This window comes from Ziziphus jujuba, chromosome 11, assembly GCF_031755915.1.
Source record: "Ziziphus jujuba cultivar Dongzao chromosome 11, ASM3175591v1".
NCBI lineage: Eukaryota > Viridiplantae > Streptophyta > Magnoliopsida > Rosales > Rhamnaceae > Ziziphus > Ziziphus jujuba.
Window position 1 is genome coordinate 8,676,221 of NC_083389.1, and position 21,396 is coordinate 8,697,616.

The 21,396-nt window shown below is 34.2% G+C and overlaps 5 protein-coding genes across 11 annotated transcripts; 3 read left to right on the top strand and 2 right to left on the bottom strand.

Moving 5' to 3' along the window:
* The first annotated feature begins 812 nt into the window (after positions 1 to 812).
* LOC107432158 (NDR1/HIN1-like protein 10) lies at positions 813 to 1,999 on the top strand. Its single transcript, XM_016043234.3, has one exon. The coding sequence runs from the start codon at positions 1,005 to 1,007 to the stop codon at positions 1,644 to 1,646; it is 642 nt and encodes a 213-aa protein (XP_015898720.2). The 5' UTR covers positions 813 to 1,004; the 3' UTR covers positions 1,647 to 1,999.
* Positions 2,000 to 4,609: 2,610 nt separating this feature from the next.
* On the bottom strand, positions 4,610 to 8,709 carry LOC107432221 (F-box/LRR-repeat protein At1g67190). Of its 6 annotated transcripts, none has more exons than XM_025066665.3 (5): positions 8,568 to 8,709; positions 8,371 to 8,449; positions 6,273 to 7,892; positions 5,957 to 6,032; positions 5,253 to 5,538 (listed from the first exon to the last, which is right to left on the bottom strand). In XM_025066665.3, the coding sequence occupies exon 3, from the start codon at positions 7,693 to 7,695 to the stop codon at positions 6,436 to 6,438; it is 1,260 nt and encodes a 419-aa protein (XP_024922433.1). In that variant the 5' UTR covers positions 7,696 to 7,892; positions 8,371 to 8,449; positions 8,568 to 8,709; the 3' UTR covers positions 5,253 to 5,538; positions 5,957 to 6,032; positions 6,273 to 6,435. The 6 variants fall into 6 exon arrangements, with proteins under 6 accessions (XP_015898801.1, XP_015898800.1, XP_024922433.1 ...); XM_048465491.2 differs by having other exon boundaries at positions 6,273 to 7,977; XM_016043315.4 differs by lacking the exon at positions 5,253 to 5,538 and adding an exon at positions 4,610 to 5,203 and having other exon boundaries at positions 6,273 to 8,631.
* Positions 8,710 to 9,837: 1,128 nt separating this feature from the next.
* LOC107432174 (cell division protein FtsZ homolog 2-2, chloroplastic) lies at positions 9,838 to 14,088 on the top strand. 2 transcript variants are annotated; one of them, XM_016043250.4, is made up of 8 exons: positions 9,838 to 10,160; positions 10,440 to 11,201; positions 11,696 to 11,995; positions 12,414 to 12,504; positions 12,762 to 12,886; positions 13,041 to 13,133; positions 13,414 to 13,479; positions 13,557 to 14,088. In XM_016043250.4, the coding sequence occupies exons 2-8, from the start codon at positions 10,554 to 10,556 to the stop codon at positions 13,674 to 13,676; spliced, it is 1,443 nt and encodes a 480-aa protein (XP_015898736.2). In that variant the 5' UTR covers positions 9,838 to 10,160; positions 10,440 to 10,553; the 3' UTR covers positions 13,677 to 14,088. The 2 variants fall into 2 exon arrangements, with proteins under 2 accessions (XP_015898736.2, XP_015898735.2); XM_016043249.4 differs by having other exon boundaries at positions 9,838 to 10,054.
* A 121-nt stretch (positions 14,089 to 14,209) lies between these two features.
* On the bottom strand, positions 14,210 to 16,780 carry LOC107432182 (pentatricopeptide repeat-containing protein At3g24000, mitochondrial-like). The gene has a single exon (XM_016043260.4). It carries the CDS (start codon positions 16,689 to 16,691, stop codon positions 14,610 to 14,612), a length of 2,082 nt encoding a protein of 693 aa, XP_015898746.4. The 5' UTR covers positions 16,692 to 16,780; the 3' UTR covers positions 14,210 to 14,609.
* A 3,258-nt stretch (positions 16,781 to 20,038) lies between these two features.
* On the top strand, positions 20,039 to 20,950 carry LOC107432218 (protein BIC1). Its single transcript, XM_016043306.4, has one exon. It carries the CDS (start codon positions 20,262 to 20,264, stop codon positions 20,784 to 20,786), a length of 525 nt encoding a protein of 174 aa, XP_015898792.3. The 5' UTR covers positions 20,039 to 20,261; the 3' UTR covers positions 20,787 to 20,950.
* The last annotated feature ends 446 nt before the right edge of the window (positions 20,951 to 21,396 follow it).

Genomic DNA, 21,396 nt, shown 5'->3' on the forward strand with positions numbered 1-21,396 from the left:
TAATTGTTTTATTCATCAATGGGCATATTTATGTAGTAGTACAGGTAGGAGTTGTAGCTAAGCTACCGAGTGTAAAACTAATTAATTTCACCCATGATGAGCACCACCAATTCTAATTGTGTCAGATGATAAATATTAATCTCCATCATGCTGGATTGAGCATATTGTACGTACAGATTATATTAAACTAAAATAATTGGAGAAAAGTGAAGTGCTTTTTGTTTTGTTTTTTTGTTTTTTTTTTTTTTGGTTATTTATTATTACAACACGAAAAGGGATTTTTATCAGATGAAAATTTGAATTTTGGATTGGATTTCACACTATCAAACTTATGAATATGAAAAGTGAAATACTAATGCTAAGCAAATTTCATATATAATTTTACCGACGTACAATTAACAAAAATTAAAACATTAATGTTATATACCAAACTTAATTTATTAATATTTTCTTTGAAGAACCAGTCAAAATAAGGGGCATTGCTTCCTGGCCTGGATCTTATCTCTCTTTTTCTTTTTTGTTTTCTTGTTCATTTTTTTATTCGTTTTTAGAATTAGATATTAAAATTAACTTGTAAATTAGATAAGAAAAAATTCGTAAGCAAAGTTTAATAGATCATAAATTAGATATCCATAACGGAATTGTTGGGTGAACTAATTAAGCAACACCATAATTTTGAAAAATAATAATAATAAAAATTAATCAACATATAATCATCGAAGTCAACGGGGGGGTTGGAGGGTTTGGAAGTTACAAAGAAGCTATAGTTTCCATCTCTCTTAAATGTCAATGTCTTTCGAAGTTTGTAAGGAAGCCCCAATTTGATTTCCCTCTTTCGAACCCCGCAAATATATATATATATATATATATACTAATTCATCTTAAACCAAGTCCTAACGCGGTTCTCCAATTTCTCAGCCTAACTTCTTCAATATAACAAATCTATCACTCTCTCTCTCTCAATTCAAAATCAAACCAAGCCATCTTCTTCCATCTCAAAAACCATGGCAAGGGGCTGCCACCCTTGCACCTCCTGCGTCTGTACCCTCTACGGCGCCATGGTGATCTTCGCTCTCTCCTTTCTCATATTCTGGTTGATTTTCTTACCCCAGGAGCTCAAATTCACCGTCACCGACGCCTCCTTAACCCGGTTTGATTACAACTCCACCGGCAACAACACCCTCTTCTACAACATGTCCCTCAACATCACCATCAGAAACCCAAACAAGAAAGTCGGTGTCTACTTCAACCGGATACAAACCCTATCTCACTTTGCCAAAAAGAGGTTTTCCATGGTGACTTTGACTTCTCCACCGTTTTACCAAGGACATAAGAATACCACCGTTGTTGGTGCGGCTATTGAAGGCCAGCAATTGCTTTTGTTTAAGAAAAAAGATGTTGACAAGTATGATAGGGAGACGAGTGCTGGGATTTATAGTATCGAAATCAAGCTTGCTCTTAGGGTCAAAGCCAGGTACGGGAAGTTCAAGACCCGATATTACAAACCAGCTGAGAAGATTAGCTGCAAGCTCAAGCTTCCTTTGTTGCACAAGTCTATTAATGGAACTGCCTCTAGTGCTGCTCAGTTCCACCCCACGAGGTGTGGTAATGTGTATGTTATAATTGCTAAGTATGATGGAGCTTAAAAGTCTCTCTATGAATTAATTACTCTTCAGTACTTATAATAAGCTCGTTTACGTTTATACATATATACATATATATATATATATATTGCAAGAGAATGCAAATATCCCTTGTTCGGATGTGGTTATTTATTTATTTATTTTTTTTCGGATTCTACTCTTAATTAATTTCGATGAAATATTATACAAATAAAACGCCGTTGCAAATATTTGTACTCCCAAGGAGTTGTTTAAACTTGGGTGCATACGTTGGTTTTCAGTTGAGTTGCTTGGATTTGCACTTTGTTTATGATATGTAATATACAGACACAGTTTTTACTGAGTTAATATATTTTGGTGCGGCTTAATTTTTGTCATTGGTTTTGGGTATGCTTATCTTTTCAAGTTCGAACTTTTCTATCCCCGCAAACGAGAGAGATATTAATAATTAGCAAAATAGTACTCCACCCTAATAATCTTCCAACGCATATTTGGCTATATAATTAAAAAGATTGTTGCCAAATACAAAACAACAAAAGGAAAAGGAAATTGGAGTATATATATATATATATATATTGGCAGGAGTTAATTAAAAACTATTTTCAGAACAATCAAGAAATTTTGATTGTACAAAATTGTTTCATATCTAGTTTAAATAAATTGCAGAAAATGACTGAAAAAAGAATTCCCTTTCCAAATAAAACAATAATAGTATTAGGATTTATTTGGTATAGCTGATGAAAGTAAAACTTTAATTTGTAGAGTTTTATATAATAAATTTTTTTTAAAAAAAAAAATTTATTAAAAAGCTAATAAGTGTTTGGTTGTAAATAAAAAAACTGTATTAAATATTTATTAAACTGTATTAAATGTTTGTTAAATTTCCATATAAGATAAAAAAAAATTTTTTTACAGAATTTGAACTTCTCTAAAACAGTTTAAAAAAATTCATTTTTTATCAATAAATACTTATTAATTTTTATCAAACATTTTTATTTTTCTATAAAATAGTTTTTAATCCTCAAATAGAATGTTTAAGTTAAAAAAAATCCTATCAAAGAGAATCTTACCTTGTTGGACTAGATTGTAAGTTATGCCATTTGGTATAGGTCAATATGCCACATGCCACATGATGTTGGCCAGCCCGGCGCTTTGCGTAATTCTGTTTTTCACCTGCTTTCATAAATTGCGAATAGACTCCATAGATTTTAATTGAAAAACACGTGCTAATATTTTCCTAGAATCAGCCCGTGCTAATAATTTCCAATCTTGCTAGCTTCTTATTATAAGGCGATGGCACAAACCACCATTAAAACCAAGCCATTTTAAGCCCCAAGGCCACCAAATTGGGAATGTATATTTGTTTTAATTGGTGAGGACTAAGGAATGAGGATGATGGAGCTTTGAAATAGCTAGCAAGCCCATATCTCAAGACAAATTAGAAATATATAATTGATAAGCCATCTGCGAACACAGGGATAAATAACCCTTTATTTTTTTTTCAAAAATTGGAATTATTTAGAGGAATGTAATCAATTACTGTAACCATTCAAAATCAAGTTTAAAAGTGCATTCTTCAAATTCTATCTATTTAGTCGGTTCCGTGATCGGGAGATTTTAAGAATTTAAATTGGACCCTCTTAAAATGTAAGAGTATTTTCAATAACAAATATTATTTTATTATTGATATTTTCAAAATTTAACATTGGCATAATCTCTTCATTAATAAATATTAATGTAAATATTAGATTTCAATGACATAATCTCTTCAATGCAATAGCAAAGGCTAAAAAATAACAATGTCAAATTTTAAATTTTATTAAATAGTGATGAGATTTATTTATAGATTAATTTTTACTAATTAAACATAAAATAATATTATTTAATTCATTAAATGATAAGTGGCCACATACTCTGTGAAAAGTGGAGCCCATTGATAAATTGTGCAATTGCATATAGAAAGCAAAGTGGACTATAGAAATTACCATATTTTATATTGAAATAGCATTTTATTTGAGATGCTCTTGTATAGATATTCAATACTTTTTTATTTATTAATTTGTAATTACATTTCTAAAATAAAAATTGAATGTGTTACGCATTTATTAAATTATTAACTTTTTTTTTTTTTTTCCAACCAAACAACCAAATATTGTCTAAATAAAAGGCGGCTGCGCTGGCCCAGCAGTGTGCCGAACGAATAAATTAAAATTTTGGATACATACTGTGTGGTTTTCAATTGATCTGAGAAGCTTGGATTGGACTTTTTGTTTACCATTTATAATAGACCAGCGGTCCATACACTCGGATAATAATCTGAATATCTGTACCTCAAATACACAAATATATAAATATAAATATATTTATATAATCTAGTACTTGGGCATATATAGGAACATTCATTCTTTGGTGCACTCGCGAGAGTACAAGAAACTTAGTCCAAAATGATCTTCCAGCGCATATCCGAGTATCATGTAAAATAGCAGAAAAATTTAGAAACTTGTCAAGCAAGCGACTATATTTACACAATAAAATTTTCAGATTATATATATATTTAACAAAGTTGATTCGGTTTTCGGTTTAGAAATAAATAACTAAGGAAAATGAATGACTGATAAGAACCCCCTACGTTTCCATGATAAAATAATAAAAGACAATACAAAGTATAAGATACAGGAAGTTGTGGTTGAATTTTACCTTTTTTGGACTAAATAATACATTATGCCGTACGTTAATTTTGAATATGCCATATATTTCAAATGGTGTGGTTTATATTCTGAACTCCTCCTCATGCCTTTATGCAATGGGAATTTCAATTTTGAGGACAAATGGTTGGGAGTTTTTAAAATTAATTTAAACTGCAATAATTGGTCAATGTATCTGAAAATTTCTAGGAAGTAGCTACTGCCCTCTTTTTGTCCAATGGCTTCATCTTTTAGAATTTAATAACCAAAATAACTTCCACCGATGAAGAACGACTCTCAACGTCACAAACACGGCTAATGCTACATATTTTTCTCATATAATATATAATTCCTTTGCCAAATTTCTATATATAAAACTACCTCCAGTACCTTACTTCCTCTGACATTCTTAACCATTATCAATGTTGGGAAAAAGCAGCTGGTTTTGCCGCTTCAAGTTCTGGTTCTGCTTTTTGTATTCATCCACCCACATTTTCTTTGTGTCTGCCTCTCATCTTCCTCCCTCAAAACATCAAATTCACCGTTCGTATGCCTTCCTCATGCAATACAATCTCACAACAACCATCACCAACACCATGCTTCTATTACAACCTGACCCTCAATATCTCCTTTAGAAGACCCAACAAGAGGCTTTGGTTTGTACTACTACAGGATTCAAGCCACAGCTAGCTACCAAAAGGTTTGGCAATGTGTCTCTGAACACTTGCACTCCTTTCTGCCAAGGCCACAAGAACACCTCAAAAAGATCAATTGTAAGTTGAGGATTCCTTTTAAGTTTTAATGGAACATCCTCAGCTGGAAACTTTAAGGCTACCATGTTTGACAGTTTCAGCTTCTTCGGATTGGTGCCGGAGTTTCAGGTTGGACCCATTAGTTCTGAAACCAAGGGTTCATAACATACGTATGAATAATATTTGCTAATTCATCTGAAATTATCGAATATAAATTACCAAAGAATTATTGAATATAACAAAATTTAACATCTCAAACACAGTAAATTTTATTTGAACTCAATAGCTTAGATCAAGTCTTGAGGCTGGAGCTGAAGTTTTTGTCGAAGGTGGACCTCGTTAGACAGAGACTTAAAAGAATGCCTCTGAAACGACTGCTAGAGCTTACAGTAAGATCAATTGTAAGCTGAAAGGTTCGCTTAGAGTTCTAGAGGAAGAACATCTGAGGGTGGTCGCTGAAGCATCAGGAATGTTCATGTCCTAGAAGGAAATAGTTATATCATAAATGAGACAATTTTGCAGGTTTTTAGTATAAACTAGTTCGGATCACTGTTATCCTATATCTTTTTAAGTCGATTTTCTCAGTCCAAATTTATGCATATGAATAATAATGCTTCAGTTAACCAGGTTAACATATAAGATAAGAAGCTATAAACTACCCGATAAATTATAGTTCATTTTGTTTCTACATATAATAATATAAGAAGCAAGTTAAATTTCACTTGCTTCATTTCGAAAAGTTAAATTTTATTCGTCTCTGTTCCCTTGTATTCCCACAAAAAATTTATACAGTAGTCTTGAAACCAAATAGAAGCCGATTTCTTTCAGTTTTAGGAAACAAGATAGAAGTTGTCCAAACTTTAAGTTATATCAAAAAGTATGAGAGCACTTACTCTACCTGCTTTAGCAATCTAGTCGTTATTGATGCAAAAACCACAACCGCATTCAGCAAGGTAGCTATCCAAGGTACTAACCTTCATTCAAATTATACATAAAGTATCAAAACCAAAGACATGTCCGAATAGAATATTACCAACCTCACAAACTACCACAATCAAATATGCAATAAACAGGCAGAAAAGATACAGAAAACACCTGCCAGTAAACCCCCCCTCCTCTCCCCACCACCCAACAGAATATATGAAATTGATGATACAAACCAGAGCATAATCCAAGCGAAAATAGAACAAGGAATCCGAATTGAAATTCATTACCTTTTCAAAAATGAATCTGTAAATTTACAATTGCTCAAAGTCGCCAATAAATGGAAAATAAAGACCAAGGATGAAAAGGATCCTCGTGAAGCACCATCTATCTTTTTGTATGAGCCACACACTCGATCAAAAATTGGACAACCATCAAAGCATAGCAGGACCTCTATTCATACTCAAATTCAACCTCTACATGAATATATTTTCTCATTAACCGAACAATGGATGAAGTGAAGCTCGCCAGAATTTGGCACTCTTCATGGGATTTGGCCTCTGAAACAACTCCATAAATGACCAATTTCTTCAAATTTGGGCATCTTTCTAGAAGGCCGGCTACCCATTCTGAGAAGAGATCATTAATGATAGTCCACCCAACTTCTAACAGAACTACATTCTCCAAATGAGAAGACCCCTGTAAGCCACAATGAAGGACTCCATCTCTTAAATCATAACTTAAGGATAGTTGGCTTAATCGAGGGAAGCAAACGGAAATAGTTTCCAAATCCACAACCTCATCCTCATCATCAAATACAACACCCCAGAGACGAAGCCTCCTTAACCTTGATGCTTTTGAGATCATATGGTAGAACTTTGGCCACATAATTGTGAAGCTACTAACATCCACAACCTCAAGATTCTCAGTGTTCTCACCAATATCAAGATGGATCACACTAACATCATCAATCTTCAGAACCCTCAAAGCCCCCTTACTAACAAGCTCAAAGAACTCAAGAGTACAATCTTTTAAATGCAGATTCTCAAGACTATCCGCCTCCAATATAAACTTGTCCATACTAATTGCTTCAATATAGATATCTTTCAATGAAAGACTGTTCAGTTCCATAGTTGCCTGTGCATCTGACATGGCAATATCAGGATTTATAAGAGCCAAAGTCTCGAGTTTTGAACATGCAGTGAGCAAAAGGCTCAACTCTAATGCGGAGATACTAACATGACTCAGTGAAAGTGACTTCAAACAAGGGAATCTCTGATAACTGGGTTCAACACCTGTTATGGAATTATTAGCGAGTGCCAACACTTCCAGCTTATGTCGACCGCATTTCTCAATAATATTAACATTTGGGGTTGTCTTCACATTGTAATGTAATTGGCGCAAGGTCTCCCTAGTATACATAAGCCAAGCAATCACTGGGGCAGCTGAAAACTCATCGACATCGTCCATAAAAATTGATAAACACTGGAGTCCGGTGGTTTGGAATATCGTTTGAGTTATAAGAATTTCCAATTTACGAGCACTAAGATCGTGATAGACAGGCCAGTCATTGGAATTGAAGGAAAGGGTGTGCAGGTGATTCCGCCAAGCCTCTCTCCATTTCTTGCAAGTAGCAGATGCTATTACCACATCTCGGGCAGCTCTCAACCGGGACAGTATGTTACCAATGACTTCAACAGGGAGATGCTCCATACCCCAATGAAACAACCACCAAATGAAAAACCCAGGCGACAGTGCTATTCGAGAATCCAGTCAAAAACAAGAAAGTTAAACACCCAGCTCTAAAAGAATCAACACCCCCAACAATCAAGGCATGTCTACCTTATGCACTTATCGCAATAGACGTGAATAATCAGAATTGATCAGCGTCCAATACCAATCTGTCATATCTTCATTGAAAAATTGGGCAACAATTCCCAGATCAATAAGTTGGAAAACTTATGATTCGTCATGTGAAATCACGATCACAACCGTCTATTGCAAAAGATTAATATATTGGTAGAAGATTCTATACGAAATTAGAATATTGGGTATTGCAAACAACTTTGCAATTTTAACCATCCTTCCCAAAAAAAATAAAAAATAAAAATAAAAAATAAAAAATAAAAAAGAGAAAAAATAAAATAAAATTTTCAAAATTTTTGGGGCAACAAAGAAAACCCAGATAAACCCGATAAAATTACAAAAATTCAGGGCATGATTTAACTCTGGTAGAAATAAGATGCTTGATCAGATTCAAAATCTAAGCATCAATCTAACCATCCGCACCCTCCCACCAACCCGGAAATACATATCATAAATAAATGAAACAAAGAAAAGAAAAAAGAAGATCGAAGATGAGAGAATGTAAAATCTTGACCTACATACCTGGATAATAAGGACGAAGGCGACGATTTTGACGAATATCAAAAACCCATCATGAGTTGAAGGAATATCAGAGAGTCAGCTGGATATATGATTAGAAGGATTGGAAAGTGAGTGGAATCAAATTGTGAGGAAAATAGGAAACAAAATGAAAAAAATAAAAAATGAGAATAATAAAAAGGAAGGAATACTAAAGCTACTTGCTATAAAGGAAGAGTCTTCCCACTCTTCCGAGGAAGAAGAAGCAGCAGCGGAACAACGACTGGGTTGGTCTTCATAACTCGTGCGGAAAGTCACTTACACGTGAGAATCAGCTTCCACGTCAGCTCTGCCAGCACAGCACTTGCACTTGCTCTCGCACTTGCACTTCCAGTTCGCACCACCTCGCATCCATCCCCGGCTTTCCAACCACTTGGGGCAAGTGTGGATATTTTAGGTTGTTTCCATTTTGGACCACTCAAAGCCCAACCAACGGAGCCCTTATCCCATGGGCCAAGTCGAACACTTGGACTGCAGCCTAAGCCCATTTGATTGTTGCATTGTCACTTTTGCTCCCACCCGCCTGGTTCCTATTAAAGAACCGAAAATCTTTTATACCTAACCATGCAACAATACATATATATGTGAGATGGTGTAACCTATATATATAGTACTTTTTTCCCAAAAGAAAGAGTATTTTATTTACCACATCTTGGCTGCTCAACAGACAATCACATGCAAGAAGAAAACAGTTACCCAAAAAAAAAAAAAAAACACATGCAAGAAGAAAATTTTCATACCAATAAGTATGAATAATTTGACTTTTGCTTATTCTACATTATCTATCTTGCTGATTTCAAAATTCTTGATAACACTTATCTGAAGAATCTTATTGTTCAGCTCTCAAAATTTAAAATCTGAATTTAATATTTTAATGCCTGGAAAACGCTATTCAACTGGTAAAAGATTCTATTTCAAGCAAACAATCTCGCTTAAGGCTTGTCCATATTTTATTGTTCGTTTGTTCTATTATCTGACATCATAATATCTCCAACAATCAAAAAAACCAACTTATAAATAAATAAATAAAGTGGGTGGGGGACTAATTCCTTTTATGAAAATCTAAAGGAGTTTCTTCTGGCAATCCCCATCCATGTAAAATTATCAAAATACCCGTTAGAATGGTATAAAGTTATTGAAAAAGGTAAACGAATGAGCAAGAGTGTTTGGGTATTTTTGTAATTTCAGTTGGATAAGGACTGTATAAAGTTACCATTTGAATGTAAATAGAAGAAACTCCAAGAAATGTTGATCTAATACAAAATGGGTTCCTGGGCTCACATTATTCGGTCTAATGAGATAGACGAAGAGGCCCAGGGCCTACAAATTAAACCCTAACAATAAGAGCTGGTGGGGTTTAGGTGAAATAAGAGTTGTCGTTTCGCTGAGCCCACGAACATTTGCTTCACCTAAAAAAGGCAAATTTCCAGTTGGCTCCATTCACAAGGTGTTTGTGGCTTGCGTTTCTACTTTCTATCATCATCGAAAACACTCACTCAGGTCTCCAAAAGGTAGACTGCTCTGCCGCACAGGTCCAAGCTTGAAGAAAGTACTACTCGACCCCATTTTCGACCCTTTTGGGCTCAGCGCCCAAATGCTTCTACCAAATTTGCTGTTTCTGTTTTCTAGGTTTCTTCAACTCTCTCAGGTCAGGTCTCTTATTCTAAAACCCAGCTGCCATTTCTTGTTTTTTTTTTTTTCTCGAAGATGTTTCTTTCTGATAATCTGGTCGTTAACGGCTCACTGCAGTGGAGGTTGGTTTCTTTTTTTGGGTTCGACTTGAATTCGCTAGGAAATGAGATTTTAGTAACATTTTTGGCTTTAATTTTGTCGTTCCTAGCTTGTCGGATTACTGTTTAAGTTGATTTTAGAGGTAACCATTGATATTGTTAGTATCTGTTTGCTCAAGTTCTTATTGTTTCTCTGGGGTCACTCCCAAAAGTGGAAATTGGGCTGTTCTTTCCTTGATTCCATTGTTTTAAGGATTTATTTCTTCTTTGCTTTTGTTTGTTTTTCTGGTTTTTGATTAGCAGGTGCTGAAAGATAGATTCGTTGTAGAACTGAAATTTTAAGTCATTTGGGTCTCTTAAATCTCTCGACATTTGTTAGCTTTTACCTGTTTCTGTATCCGACTTTGCCATTGTAAGATGGCGTCTTGTATATCAACCTATGCTACACTTTCTGACACTAGAAACCCAATGGGGGTACTACTTGCACTAAGAGGAAGAATGGCAGTGGAGACTCACCTGGGAAAAGTTGGGTGTATCAGAATGCCTGAGGACAAGTATGGGATTGTGGGTACTAGCCTCAAGTCTACTTTGCCTCAGATTAAGTGTTCTGCCAACTCTCACAGTGTTAGTCCCTATCAAAGTAAAGACCCCTTTCTGAATCTGCACCCTGAGATCTCAATGCTTAGGGAGGGGAACAACACTGTGAACAGTCCTAGGAAGGATAGTTCTGGTGGGAGTGCAACTGAGAACTTAGGGGAGGCATCTAATTCAAGCAATAATAATGAAGCGAAGATCAAAGTTATTGGTGTTGGTGGTGGCGGATCCAATGCAGTTAATCGCATGATAGAGAGTTCAATGAAGGGTGTGGAGTTCTGGATTGTCAACACAGATGTTCAAGCCATGAGAATGTCGCCAGTCTTTCATGAGCACCGTTTGCAAATTGGTCAAGAGCTTACCAGGGGTCTAGGTGCCGGTGGTAACCCAGAGATTGGCATGAATGCTGCCAAAGAAAGCAAAGAATCAATAGAAGAAGCGCTTTATGGATCGGATATGGTCTTTGTTACGGTGGGTATACATTTTCTGTTCATTTTGAATTCCCATCTATGACCACTGGACAATTTTGTGACATAAAACAAACTTATTTCCAACGCATATTTTATAATACGACAGCTCTGTTTGGTTATGATTTTCTTTTTCAGTTTTCAAAATATTATTTTAAAAATAAAAAATAAAAAAATTATTTTTATTTGTTTTTTGAAAACAAAGACGTTTGCCAATAATATTTGAAAACAGTTCTCAAAATTAAAAAACATAAAATAAAAAATATTATTTTAATATTTTTTAAATTTTGTTTTCTTAATTTGTTTTCAAAATCTATTTTTAAAAATGATAGTCAAACAGATAATTTTTTATTTTGAAATCAGTTTTCTATTTTATAGAACAAAAAACTATTTTAGAACTTAATGGCCAAACAGCCCAAGTATCCTTTGTAAGCTTATATGAGATCTTGCCACCGTGTATGCTAGTCTCAAAATTATTTTATATTTTTGTATATGCAGGCTGGAATGGGTGGAGGAACTGGGACTGGTGGGGCTCCCGTAATAGCAGGGGTTGCAAAGTCAATGGGCATATTGACCGTTGGCATTGTTACAACTCCCTTCTCTTTTGAGGGACGGAAGAGGGCAGTTCAAGCCCAGGAAGGAATTGCAGCTTTAAGAGACAATGTTGACACACTTATAGTCATTCCAAATGACAAGTTATTGACTGCAGTTTCCCAATCTACCCCAGTAACAGAAGCATTTAACCTGGCTGATGATATTCTTCGACAAGGTGTTCGTGGTATCTCTGATATAATCACGGTATGGGATTTCAAAGAACTTGTAATTATAGACTCAATTTCGTTGTTCCTTTTGAGTGTTAATTTGACTAACAAAGAAAGGAAAGTTCATATGAGAAGAAAAAGAGGCTAGGGAAAAGATGATATATACTGACTCTCATTATCTTTTAAACCATGATTTCCAGAGGATGTATATGGAGATAATTCAGAATTTTACACTTCTAGGTGTTAAAACTGGGAATTCTCATAAAATCCAGTAAATAGTGTTGAAATATTTATGGGTGTGTATGTGTAGGAGAATTTATGAGTGTTTTTCAACTTGTCAATATCTCTGAAACAGAATGCATTGTCTAGATAAATGTATTTAGTTTCTAGTGCGTATTACATCATGTGCATCTTTGTTTCTTATTCTAACTGGTTAAGAGCCACTTCAATTCCAGATACCAGGGCTCGTAAATGTGGATTTTGCTGATGTACGAGCTATAATGGCTAATGCTGGTTCTTCACTGATGGGGATAGGAACAGCAACTGGTAATCCACTAATCCTTTGGTTTATTGTGATTAGAATGTTCAGAATGCTGGTAATTCTTAATCATGATGTCAGAATTCTAACAATTCCAGTGTTGTCATTCATTGATGTATAAGTCAATGCTAACTACTCCGTGGTTCATTTCTGGTGGCCAGTGCATCTTCACTTTGCCAGATACATGAAATGGGTGTATTATGTTACTAATGGAATGCTGACTTATAGGAACAATATTAATTTTGTGATGCATGCTTTTGAGTAGGGAAGACCCGGGCAAGAGATGCTGCGTTAAATGCCATCCAGTCACCTTTGCTTGATATTGGTATTGAGAGGGCTACTGGAATAGTGTGGAACATAACTGGTGGGAGTGATTTGACCCTATACGAGGTCTCTCTCTCTCTCTTTTGTCCTACCTAATGATTTTCACAAATCCTAATTTTGTGACTGCTATCTCCCAATCTTTGATGTTTGTGCTCAATTATGGTTGATATTCTATATTTCTTCCTCTAACTTTCAACATTTCAATTTGATATTCTCATAGGTAAATGCTGCTGCAGAGGTTATATACGATCTTGTGGATCCAACTGCAAATTTGATATTTGGAGCTGTGATAGATCCATCAATCAGTGGTCAAGTAAGTTTTTTATTTTTTTATTTTTTTGGACTCATTCTTAAGTGAACATTGCAAATCTTTAATATCTGCATGTTATCATAGATATTGTTGCTATCATAGCTGCTTTGGTTTGGGTTCATTATCTGATTATTCTAAACTTGTTTCCTTTCTTCAACTTGTCTTTGTAAACTAGAATGGTGTTTTGATTAGATACATCCTAGATTTTAAAATTCTAATTTGAATATATGGTGCTTGGTGAACAGCAAGATGATTGTTAGTTTGGCCTGTTTATTTCTTTCAGGTCAGTATAACTCTAATTGCTACTGGATTCAAACGCCAAGAAGAAAGTGAAGGGAGGCCACTCCAGGTATTCTCTCTCTTCTTTCTCTCCATTTCTCGTCCACTCTTTCTGTCCAATTTGATTAGTACACTTTGAAAGTGCAGGCACAGGGAGACGTCACCCTTGGAATCAATCGGCGGCCTTCTGCTTTTACCGATGGTGGTTCAGTGGAGATTCCTGATTTCTTGAAGAAGAAAGGACGTTCCCGGTATCCAAGAGTTTGATATGCTTTGAGGATTCCAATAACATCCGTTTGTCCCCATCCCTTCTCCACTTCAAGATCCCCTTCTTAGGGTTTTAAGATACTTTGGTGGTAGACCTCAAATGTGTCCCTTGTACACTCGTTCGAGTAGTAGCTAATAATATGTCTAGATTACTGTGGCGTAAATCCTAATAACAACGTTACCTAAGAGCGTTTTTCCTTAGCAGTGTCAGATTTTAATACAATCTGTTTGCCTTGTATAGAAAGTGTTTGCCTTCAAGCTTGTTAAATTTAGGTAGAAGTAGAATCACGAATGGTTCAAAAAGAATATTCTTTATTTTATTTTTGTTGTATAGCGTCTGTGAGAATTTCCTATTACTCTACATTACATTCTAATATAAGCTTTCCTTGATATCATCAAGTAAAAATTAAAATGTCGGATTCTTTTATATTTATTCAAGAGGTGTAATATCCCAGAAGCAATCAATTATCTTTGAGCCAAAAAAAAAAAAAGAAAAAAAAAAAAAAGGTAACATATTTTTTAAAAAGAAGAGAGAAAAAAAAAAATTGTGACGCTTTTTTAGTTCATTCACGTTGGAAAGTAACATTTGAATTTCATTAGGAACCCAACAATTAGTACCTTGAAACAACTGGTTTTTTTTGAGGGCTTCAATTATCTAAAGCATTGTAAAATACGGTGTTAAAAGGCAATAATAACGATGGAATCCCTCTCCCAAGTTCTACACAAGAAATATGTAGGCCCTCTTTTCTTGGTGCCCATAGAATTGAAAACACTTGTTCCTCCAAGCAGTTGGCTCCAAAAGTTGTTAATCGTCGCAAAAATTGTTTGCCTCGCAATTTTTGATATATTTATGGCGTTGCAACAAATTTCTGTAAATTCGTCTAATGTATAAACATTCTGATCTCCAAAACCTGATTGGTACTTTTTAAGTGTTTACCAGTAATCTCCACAAGAACACAAACCATCTGCAAAATGGTGAAATCTACTATTATCCCTAACAATAATCTTTCGTCCAACCACTTTAGAGATGAACTTAATTGCAGAATGGCAATCCAAACACACCCTTATATTTTTCTTCACTATGATTGGTTTCCCAACTGGCACGCTTATTAAAGCAAATGCAACAGCTATCCTCTCACTATGATGATGAAGAAACTTCTCCTTTTCTTTATCATCCATTTCAAATGGGATAGACTCTGTATACGGAACATATCCAGCTTTCTGTATCTGATCAAGAAGACTATCAAGCTTTTCATATATTTCTTTCTTTTGTGGATGAGACCAATCTTCAACTCCAAATATGTGAGTTTTGTTGCCAGCATCAACCCAGCTATATCCAGGCAATTTCTTAACGTTTCCATCTCTCATCATCTTCCTTAAACTCCTTACATCTTCCCATTGCTGTTCCTTTGCATAAAGATTTGAAAGTAAAACATGAGCTCCACTATTTTCCGGTTCAAGCTGCATCAATTTTTCAGCTGCAACTTTGCCCCTCTCCTTATCACCATGGATCCTGCAAGCCCCCAGAAAAGAACACCATCCAAAAGCATTTGGCTCAAACGGCATGCTCTTTATAAAATTTTCAGCTTCTCTAATTCTTCCTGCCCGACCAAATAAATCAATAATGCAAGAGTAATGTTCTTCTCTAGGCACTACACCATATATCTTCTCCATGGAATGAAAGTAATTTAACCCCTCCTCCACCATTCCAGCGTGGCTACACCCTATTAAAAGGCTAACAAATGTTATAGCATTTGGTTTTACTCCTGCACGTAACATTTTATCAAACGTTTGCACGGCTTCTTTCCCTGAGCCATGCTGAGAAAACACACTTAATAAGGAGTTCCATGCAATTTCAGTCGGATTTCCTATCTCATTAAATACTTGGTTTGAGTGATGTAGCAACCCACACTTCCCATACATATCAACAAGACCTGAAGATACGAAAGGGTCTCCATTAAAATTAAACTTGACCACTTGAGCATGAAGCTGCACCCCTTGTTCAAGTGCAGCTTGGGTGGCACAAGCTTTGATTAAGCTTGAGAAAGTGAATTCATTAGGATCAATTCCCTGTCTCCTCAATTCAAGGAACAAACTTACAGCCTTCTCAATTTGATCAATTTCAACATAGCCATCAATGAGGGAGCTATAAGACACTATATTTCTACACTCTGAGACAATCCCAAACACATTTGAAGCGCTTTCCATGTTTCCTGATTTTGAATACATATCTATCAGGGCATTGCCCACAACAACCTGCAACTCAAATCCAAATTTCACAATGCTGGAATGAAGGCACTTTCCAAGAGTATGAGCCTTTACTGCTGCACACGCATTTAATGTGCTACAAAGAACATGCTGATCAATCACAATTTCTTCCTCAATCATCTTTTTCAAACCCAACAAAGCTGCTTCGCAATCACCATTCTTTGCATACCCATCAATCATTGCGGTCCATAAAATTGCATCCTTACATGGCATCTCTTCAAAGAACTTACAGGCATCACTCATTATCCCGCACTTAGAGTACATATCAGCTAAATTGGTACCCACATGTATATCCCAACTGAACCCAAATTTCAAAGCAAGACAATGCATTTGCTTTCCCAACTCAACCGACTTTACAGACAAGCAAGCTTTAATAACACTTGCAAATGCAAACTGGGTCGGGTTCTCACCGGAAATTCTCATTTGAGAAAAGGCTGTCAAAGCTTCTGAGATTCTTATATTTTGTGAAAACCCAGTAATCATTGCAGTCCAGGAAACCAGGTTTCTTTGAGACATTTTTTCAAATAGGTTCATTGCATAATGGAGCTCTCCACATTTGGAATACATGTTGAGCAGGTGGTTGGTGAGAAAGGTACATAGTGGATAGCCGGAACGTAGTAGGTGGGCGTGGAGTTCTTTTCCTTTATTCAGCTGCTTGGCTTGGGCGGAGTTCTGAATGATCTGCGCCAAGATGTTGGAGTCCCTGAATATACTTCTGCTAAAGCCCCACGAAGCTCGACTTCTCATGAAGAGAGGTGTAGAAATGAAATTTCTACGACTGGGGTCTCAAGTTGTATAATTACGGATTCTTCTTTCTTCATCTGAGGGGTTAATTTGCAAACATGAAGATTTTCTTTTTGAATCATTTGACATCAAATGGGCCAGTTTTGGTTTCTTATCCATCAACAGCCCACAGGCCCATAACCCTAATACCCAAAACAACAAGTCACCCAAAAAAACAAATAAATAAATAAATAGAAAGTCAATAATAGATCAAGTAAAACGATGAATCAAAAATGTGCCACAAAAAATTTTCTGTGTATTTCAATTTATCTATATTTTTTTTTCTCTAGGTCAAGAAAAATGTCTATATGCATTAAGTATGTGTACGTAGAGTTTTTTTATTGGGTATATTCAAAAACTATAAAAAAATATATATCAGTAACAGTGGTTAATATATTAAAAATATTATTTATTATTATTAATGAACGATGTACATGTGATATGATAATTTAATTGATTACAAGTTGACTTTTTAAGTTTAAAAGATAAAAAAATAATAGAATTAAATACATAAATTAAAATTTAACATATAAATGGATAATAGTTCCCAATAATAACAAATAGATAGCAAAATTCTTAGTATAAAGTGGATTTTAACTATATTTGTGTTTGGTTGATTAACAAAATTACCAAAAATACAATTTTAAATCCCTTGTTAGATCATATCTAGATGAAATTCTTTGTGTTATATCAGATTTGGATAATCTGTTTTTTAATTTAGAATATATCTAATCAAAAAAAGATCTAAATTACCATAATGCTTATTAGGATTATGTGTTGAATCACACATCTACTTGTCAAGAAAAATCTACAGCATAATCGAAATACATAATGCCCTTTTAAAATATATGCGGATCAAATTGACATATAGGAAAATATTTATAGTGCAACTGGGATATGCATATGCCGGTTGCACTTTAAAAATTTCCCTACAGGTTGATTCAATTTATGAGTCATTTTCTTCTATGTTTAATTATTTAATTTTATTATCATGAGTCGAGTTTATTATTATTAATGGTTAGATGTCAATCTTTATACTACTTTTAAGTATACCTAGTCATTTGGATATGATTTGGAAATGTGATGGAAGAAGTTAGACTATATTTTAACAAATTATTCCCCTCTTTGCTTTTTTGTTGAGACATCGCATCTATCTTGATGTTTACAATACGCAAGACTCACAGTAAACCATTTTGGACTACCCTCATTTTTTATTTTTATTTTTGGTTTGTCAAATCTTTTGTAAGATTAAAGGTGCTAACCTTGAAATGCAATATAACCCACACATTTATTTGAAGAACATACATAATAAAGTTAAATTAGAAGGTAAACTCCTAGACAAGAGAAGTCAAATGAAGTTTGTATACCCTAAAGTTACGTTCATTTAATTAAATAGTATATGTAAGAGTATCCTCAATGAATTTTTTAAAGTAAAAAAAATATATTTTTTATAATATATAATATTTTTTTGAGATAACTAATAAAATTTGAAAATATTTTTCAATAAAATTTTTTATTATTATTTTTTTTATAAATATTTATATTTTACTTGTAGTATCTTTATTTTATATGTACTATATTCAATTAAATTTATATAATATTGAAATAAAAATAATTTTGGCTTTTTGCATTTGGAAAACCAAATCAACTTTTTATATCAAAAAGTTATCTATTTAAATAAAAAATATAATATATTAAAAAAATCTTTTAGGAATGTTCTAATTTTAACAAATTCAATGACAACTATTAAGAATAGATTTAAAGTATACGAAATATCTAAAACGTTTAGAAGTATAAAATTTGTTTTTGATTAAAAAAATAATTAAAAAATCCATAGTTAATATTTGAAAATGAAACATAAAAACCTACCAATGAAAATACAACATCATAATCAATATAAATTATGTTATTTATTTTTACGCCAAAAAATGTAATATATTTGATAATTTTGGTTAGAAGATAGAACACAGAAAAAAGAAATAGACAAACGTTGCAAACTAATTGAACGTGACCCGGTTCTATGGGCGTAACTTCAAAGCCAAAACATAACCATGTGGATTACCTGCCCTACCACTCTATAAGACAAAACCAAACCATCAAAATTTTCTTATAACAATGGTTTGACTGAAACTTTTGATTACACAAACAAAATGTTATTAATATTTTGTTTGAAAATCTTTATATGAATTATTTTGTAATATTCTCCATTTCATCAGACTTATTTATATACACATATATTTGTTGAATATTCTGCCGAGACTTTTCTTTCTTGAATTTATGCTAAAGAATATGATATGAGAGAAATATCAAGATATGATTTTGTGTTTAACTTTTCAAATCAATAATAAAAGGGTCATCAAACTTGTTTATCAAATTTTATTCACTAAAATAAGATGGTAGCTGTAGTAGGATTTGCTTTTTATAAATTTTTACAAATTTAGAACACAAATTTTTTTGTAAACCATTAATACATGCCATTGTATAATTTGCTCAAAAAAATTATTAGATAAATTTAATATATTTTTTTTCTGGAGAAAAAATCAATAATAAAAGGGTCATCAAACTTGTTTATCAAATTTTATTCACTAAATAAAATAATATTGTAGATGTATTTGGATTTGCTTTTTATAAATTTAGAACACAATTTTTTTTTTGTCAACCATTAATACATGCCATTGCATAATTTGCAAAAAAAATTAATAGATAAATTTAGTAATTTTTTTTTCTGGTGAAATGATAAATTTAGTACGTTGCAAAAATAAACAAAAAAAGAAAAAAAGAAGAAGAAGATAAATTTTGAGACCTAGCATTTTTGTGTGGGAGTGTGTGAAAGAGAAGAAAAGAACATGAAGAGGAAGACTAGGGCCAGAGAAAAAATTGAGGCCGACAATAAAAAGAAAAGATCAAGCAAGGCTGACAATTAAAACAAAAGATCGGTTTATCTATGGTGCAAATTAAAATATCTCCTTGAACACACATCAATCAAAGTCTACGTCACATTTAATGAAAAATTTGAAATTACGTAATATTTGAAAATGAGCACTTTTTTTTTATTTACCAAAAAAAAAAAATGCACTTTTCTTTCCTGTTTTTTTTTTTTTTTTTTGGTAAATCAAATTGGACAAAGGCCAAAATCATTTATGCTCCCCAAAATCAACATCAACCTCACAATCCTCCAAAAATCCATCAAAGGAATCCTCTATACACACACCAAACTATATTGGGCTCCTCTTTTTTTTTTTTTTTTTTTCATGTTTCCATTTTTTATTAATTTTATTTTGGTGTATTATAAAACTTGGAAGTAAGCCACACAAATTGGATTCCGAAGCTCAACCGAGACACGTTCACCTGTCACTTGCCATACAAAAAGCAGTCTGTGCGGGTGACGTGTAAACTAATTTCCCACCCATTCTCCTTTCTTTATTCCCACACATATGCACCCACCCAACCCCCATCCCATATCCTCTCTTGTAACCCTTCTTTCCCCACTCTAAACACAAACGCAAACACATACAAAGCGATCTTTCAACTTGCATGGAACCGCAACAACCTACCCAAATGCCTCTCCAAGTTTCTTCACAATCCACTGACAGAAACCCTTCGCGGCCATTAGAGGATCCTAAACACCATTATCATATTCATGTCCAAGACGGAACCCCATCTCCCTTGAGGTTTCATGATGACAGTGATTACAAAAACGACTGGCGGAGCACCTCCTCCACGTCGTCACCTAGACCCAGTACTCAGTCGAACAGCGAAGAAAATGCATTGCAAGGCTTGCCGTCGGTTTCGGTGCATGTCGGAAAAGAACCCGGTACGTCGGAGGCTTCGCCGGAGGATAGTGAACGTGAGAGGCTGAAGAGACATAGACGCGAGGTTGCTGGAAGAGTGTGGATTCCTGATATATGGGGTCAGGAGGAACTATTGAAGGATTGGATTGATTGTGCTGCATTTGATGCTTCTTTGGTTCCTACTGGGATTATGTCTGCTCGAGCAGCTTTGGTTGAAGAAGGAAGAAGAGCAAACTCCGGCAGATTAAGAATAGTAAACAGGTGTTGAGTTTTTTTATTATTTATTATTATTATTATTATTTTATGTTTAGATTTTAAAATGTCTCTCTCGGTTCGTACTAAAACAGAACCATTATGTGCATCGATGTGGCTGTCGTATGAGATAATTCATAAACATTAAATGCATTATAATGAATTTTGTTTCTTTTGTTATCCTCTCCTCTCCCAATGGAGATCGATATTTATTTCTGCAGCTGGTGGTGGTTTCTGCTTTTAGCTCATAATTGAAAATGAACCTATATATACATATATATGATTTATCATACATAATAACCTCAAATCATTTTATATATAACTATGTAAATTTCTATTATGATCGAGTCTGCTTTAAGCTTTAGAAATGTCAATAATTGCGAATGAGAAATGCCTCATGCACTCAAACCTTTTAAAGGAAATGAGGTTAGTAATCATTCAGAATGGGCCACAAAGCCCACCCAATCATCCGAACCACAATTAGCTGTGGGATTGGAAAGAGTTGGGCCAGGCTATTTGGAGATTACTTGAAAAAGGGACATGGTCACATGGAGGCTCGGTAAGTAGCTTCTGGAACATTACATTTCCGTTGCTTAAATTCTATGTAAAGTTGTTCGCCACTCTTC

Excerpts from the sequence above, each read along its gene's own strand:
- LOC107432158 (XM_016043234.3), top strand. The coding sequence starts at position 1,005 with ATGGCAAGGGGCTGCCACCCTTGCACCTCCTGCGTCTGTACCCTCTAC.
- LOC107432221 (XM_016043315.4), bottom strand. The coding sequence starts at position 7,695 with ATGGAGCATCTCCCTGTTGAAGTCATTGGTAACATACTGTCCCGGTTG.
- LOC107432174 (XM_016043250.4), top strand. The coding sequence starts at position 10,554 with ATGGCGTCTTGTATATCAACCTATGCTACACTTTCTGACACTAGAAAC. Across the intron at positions 12,505-12,761 it reads GGGGATAGGAACAGCAACTG|GGAAGACCCGGGCAAGAGAT; the intron begins GTAATCCACTAA and ends GCTTTTGAGTAG. Across the intron at positions 13,480-13,556 it reads GTGAAGGGAGGCCACTCCAG|GCACAGGGAGACGTCACCCT; the intron begins GTATTCTCTCTC and ends TTGAAAGTGCAG.
- LOC107432182 (XM_016043260.4), bottom strand. The coding sequence starts at position 16,691 with ATGAGAAGTCGAGCTTCGTGGGGCTTTAGCAGAAGTATATTCAGGGAC.
- LOC107432218 (XM_016043306.4), top strand. The coding sequence starts at position 20,262 with ATGGAACCGCAACAACCTACCCAAATGCCTCTCCAAGTTTCTTCACAA.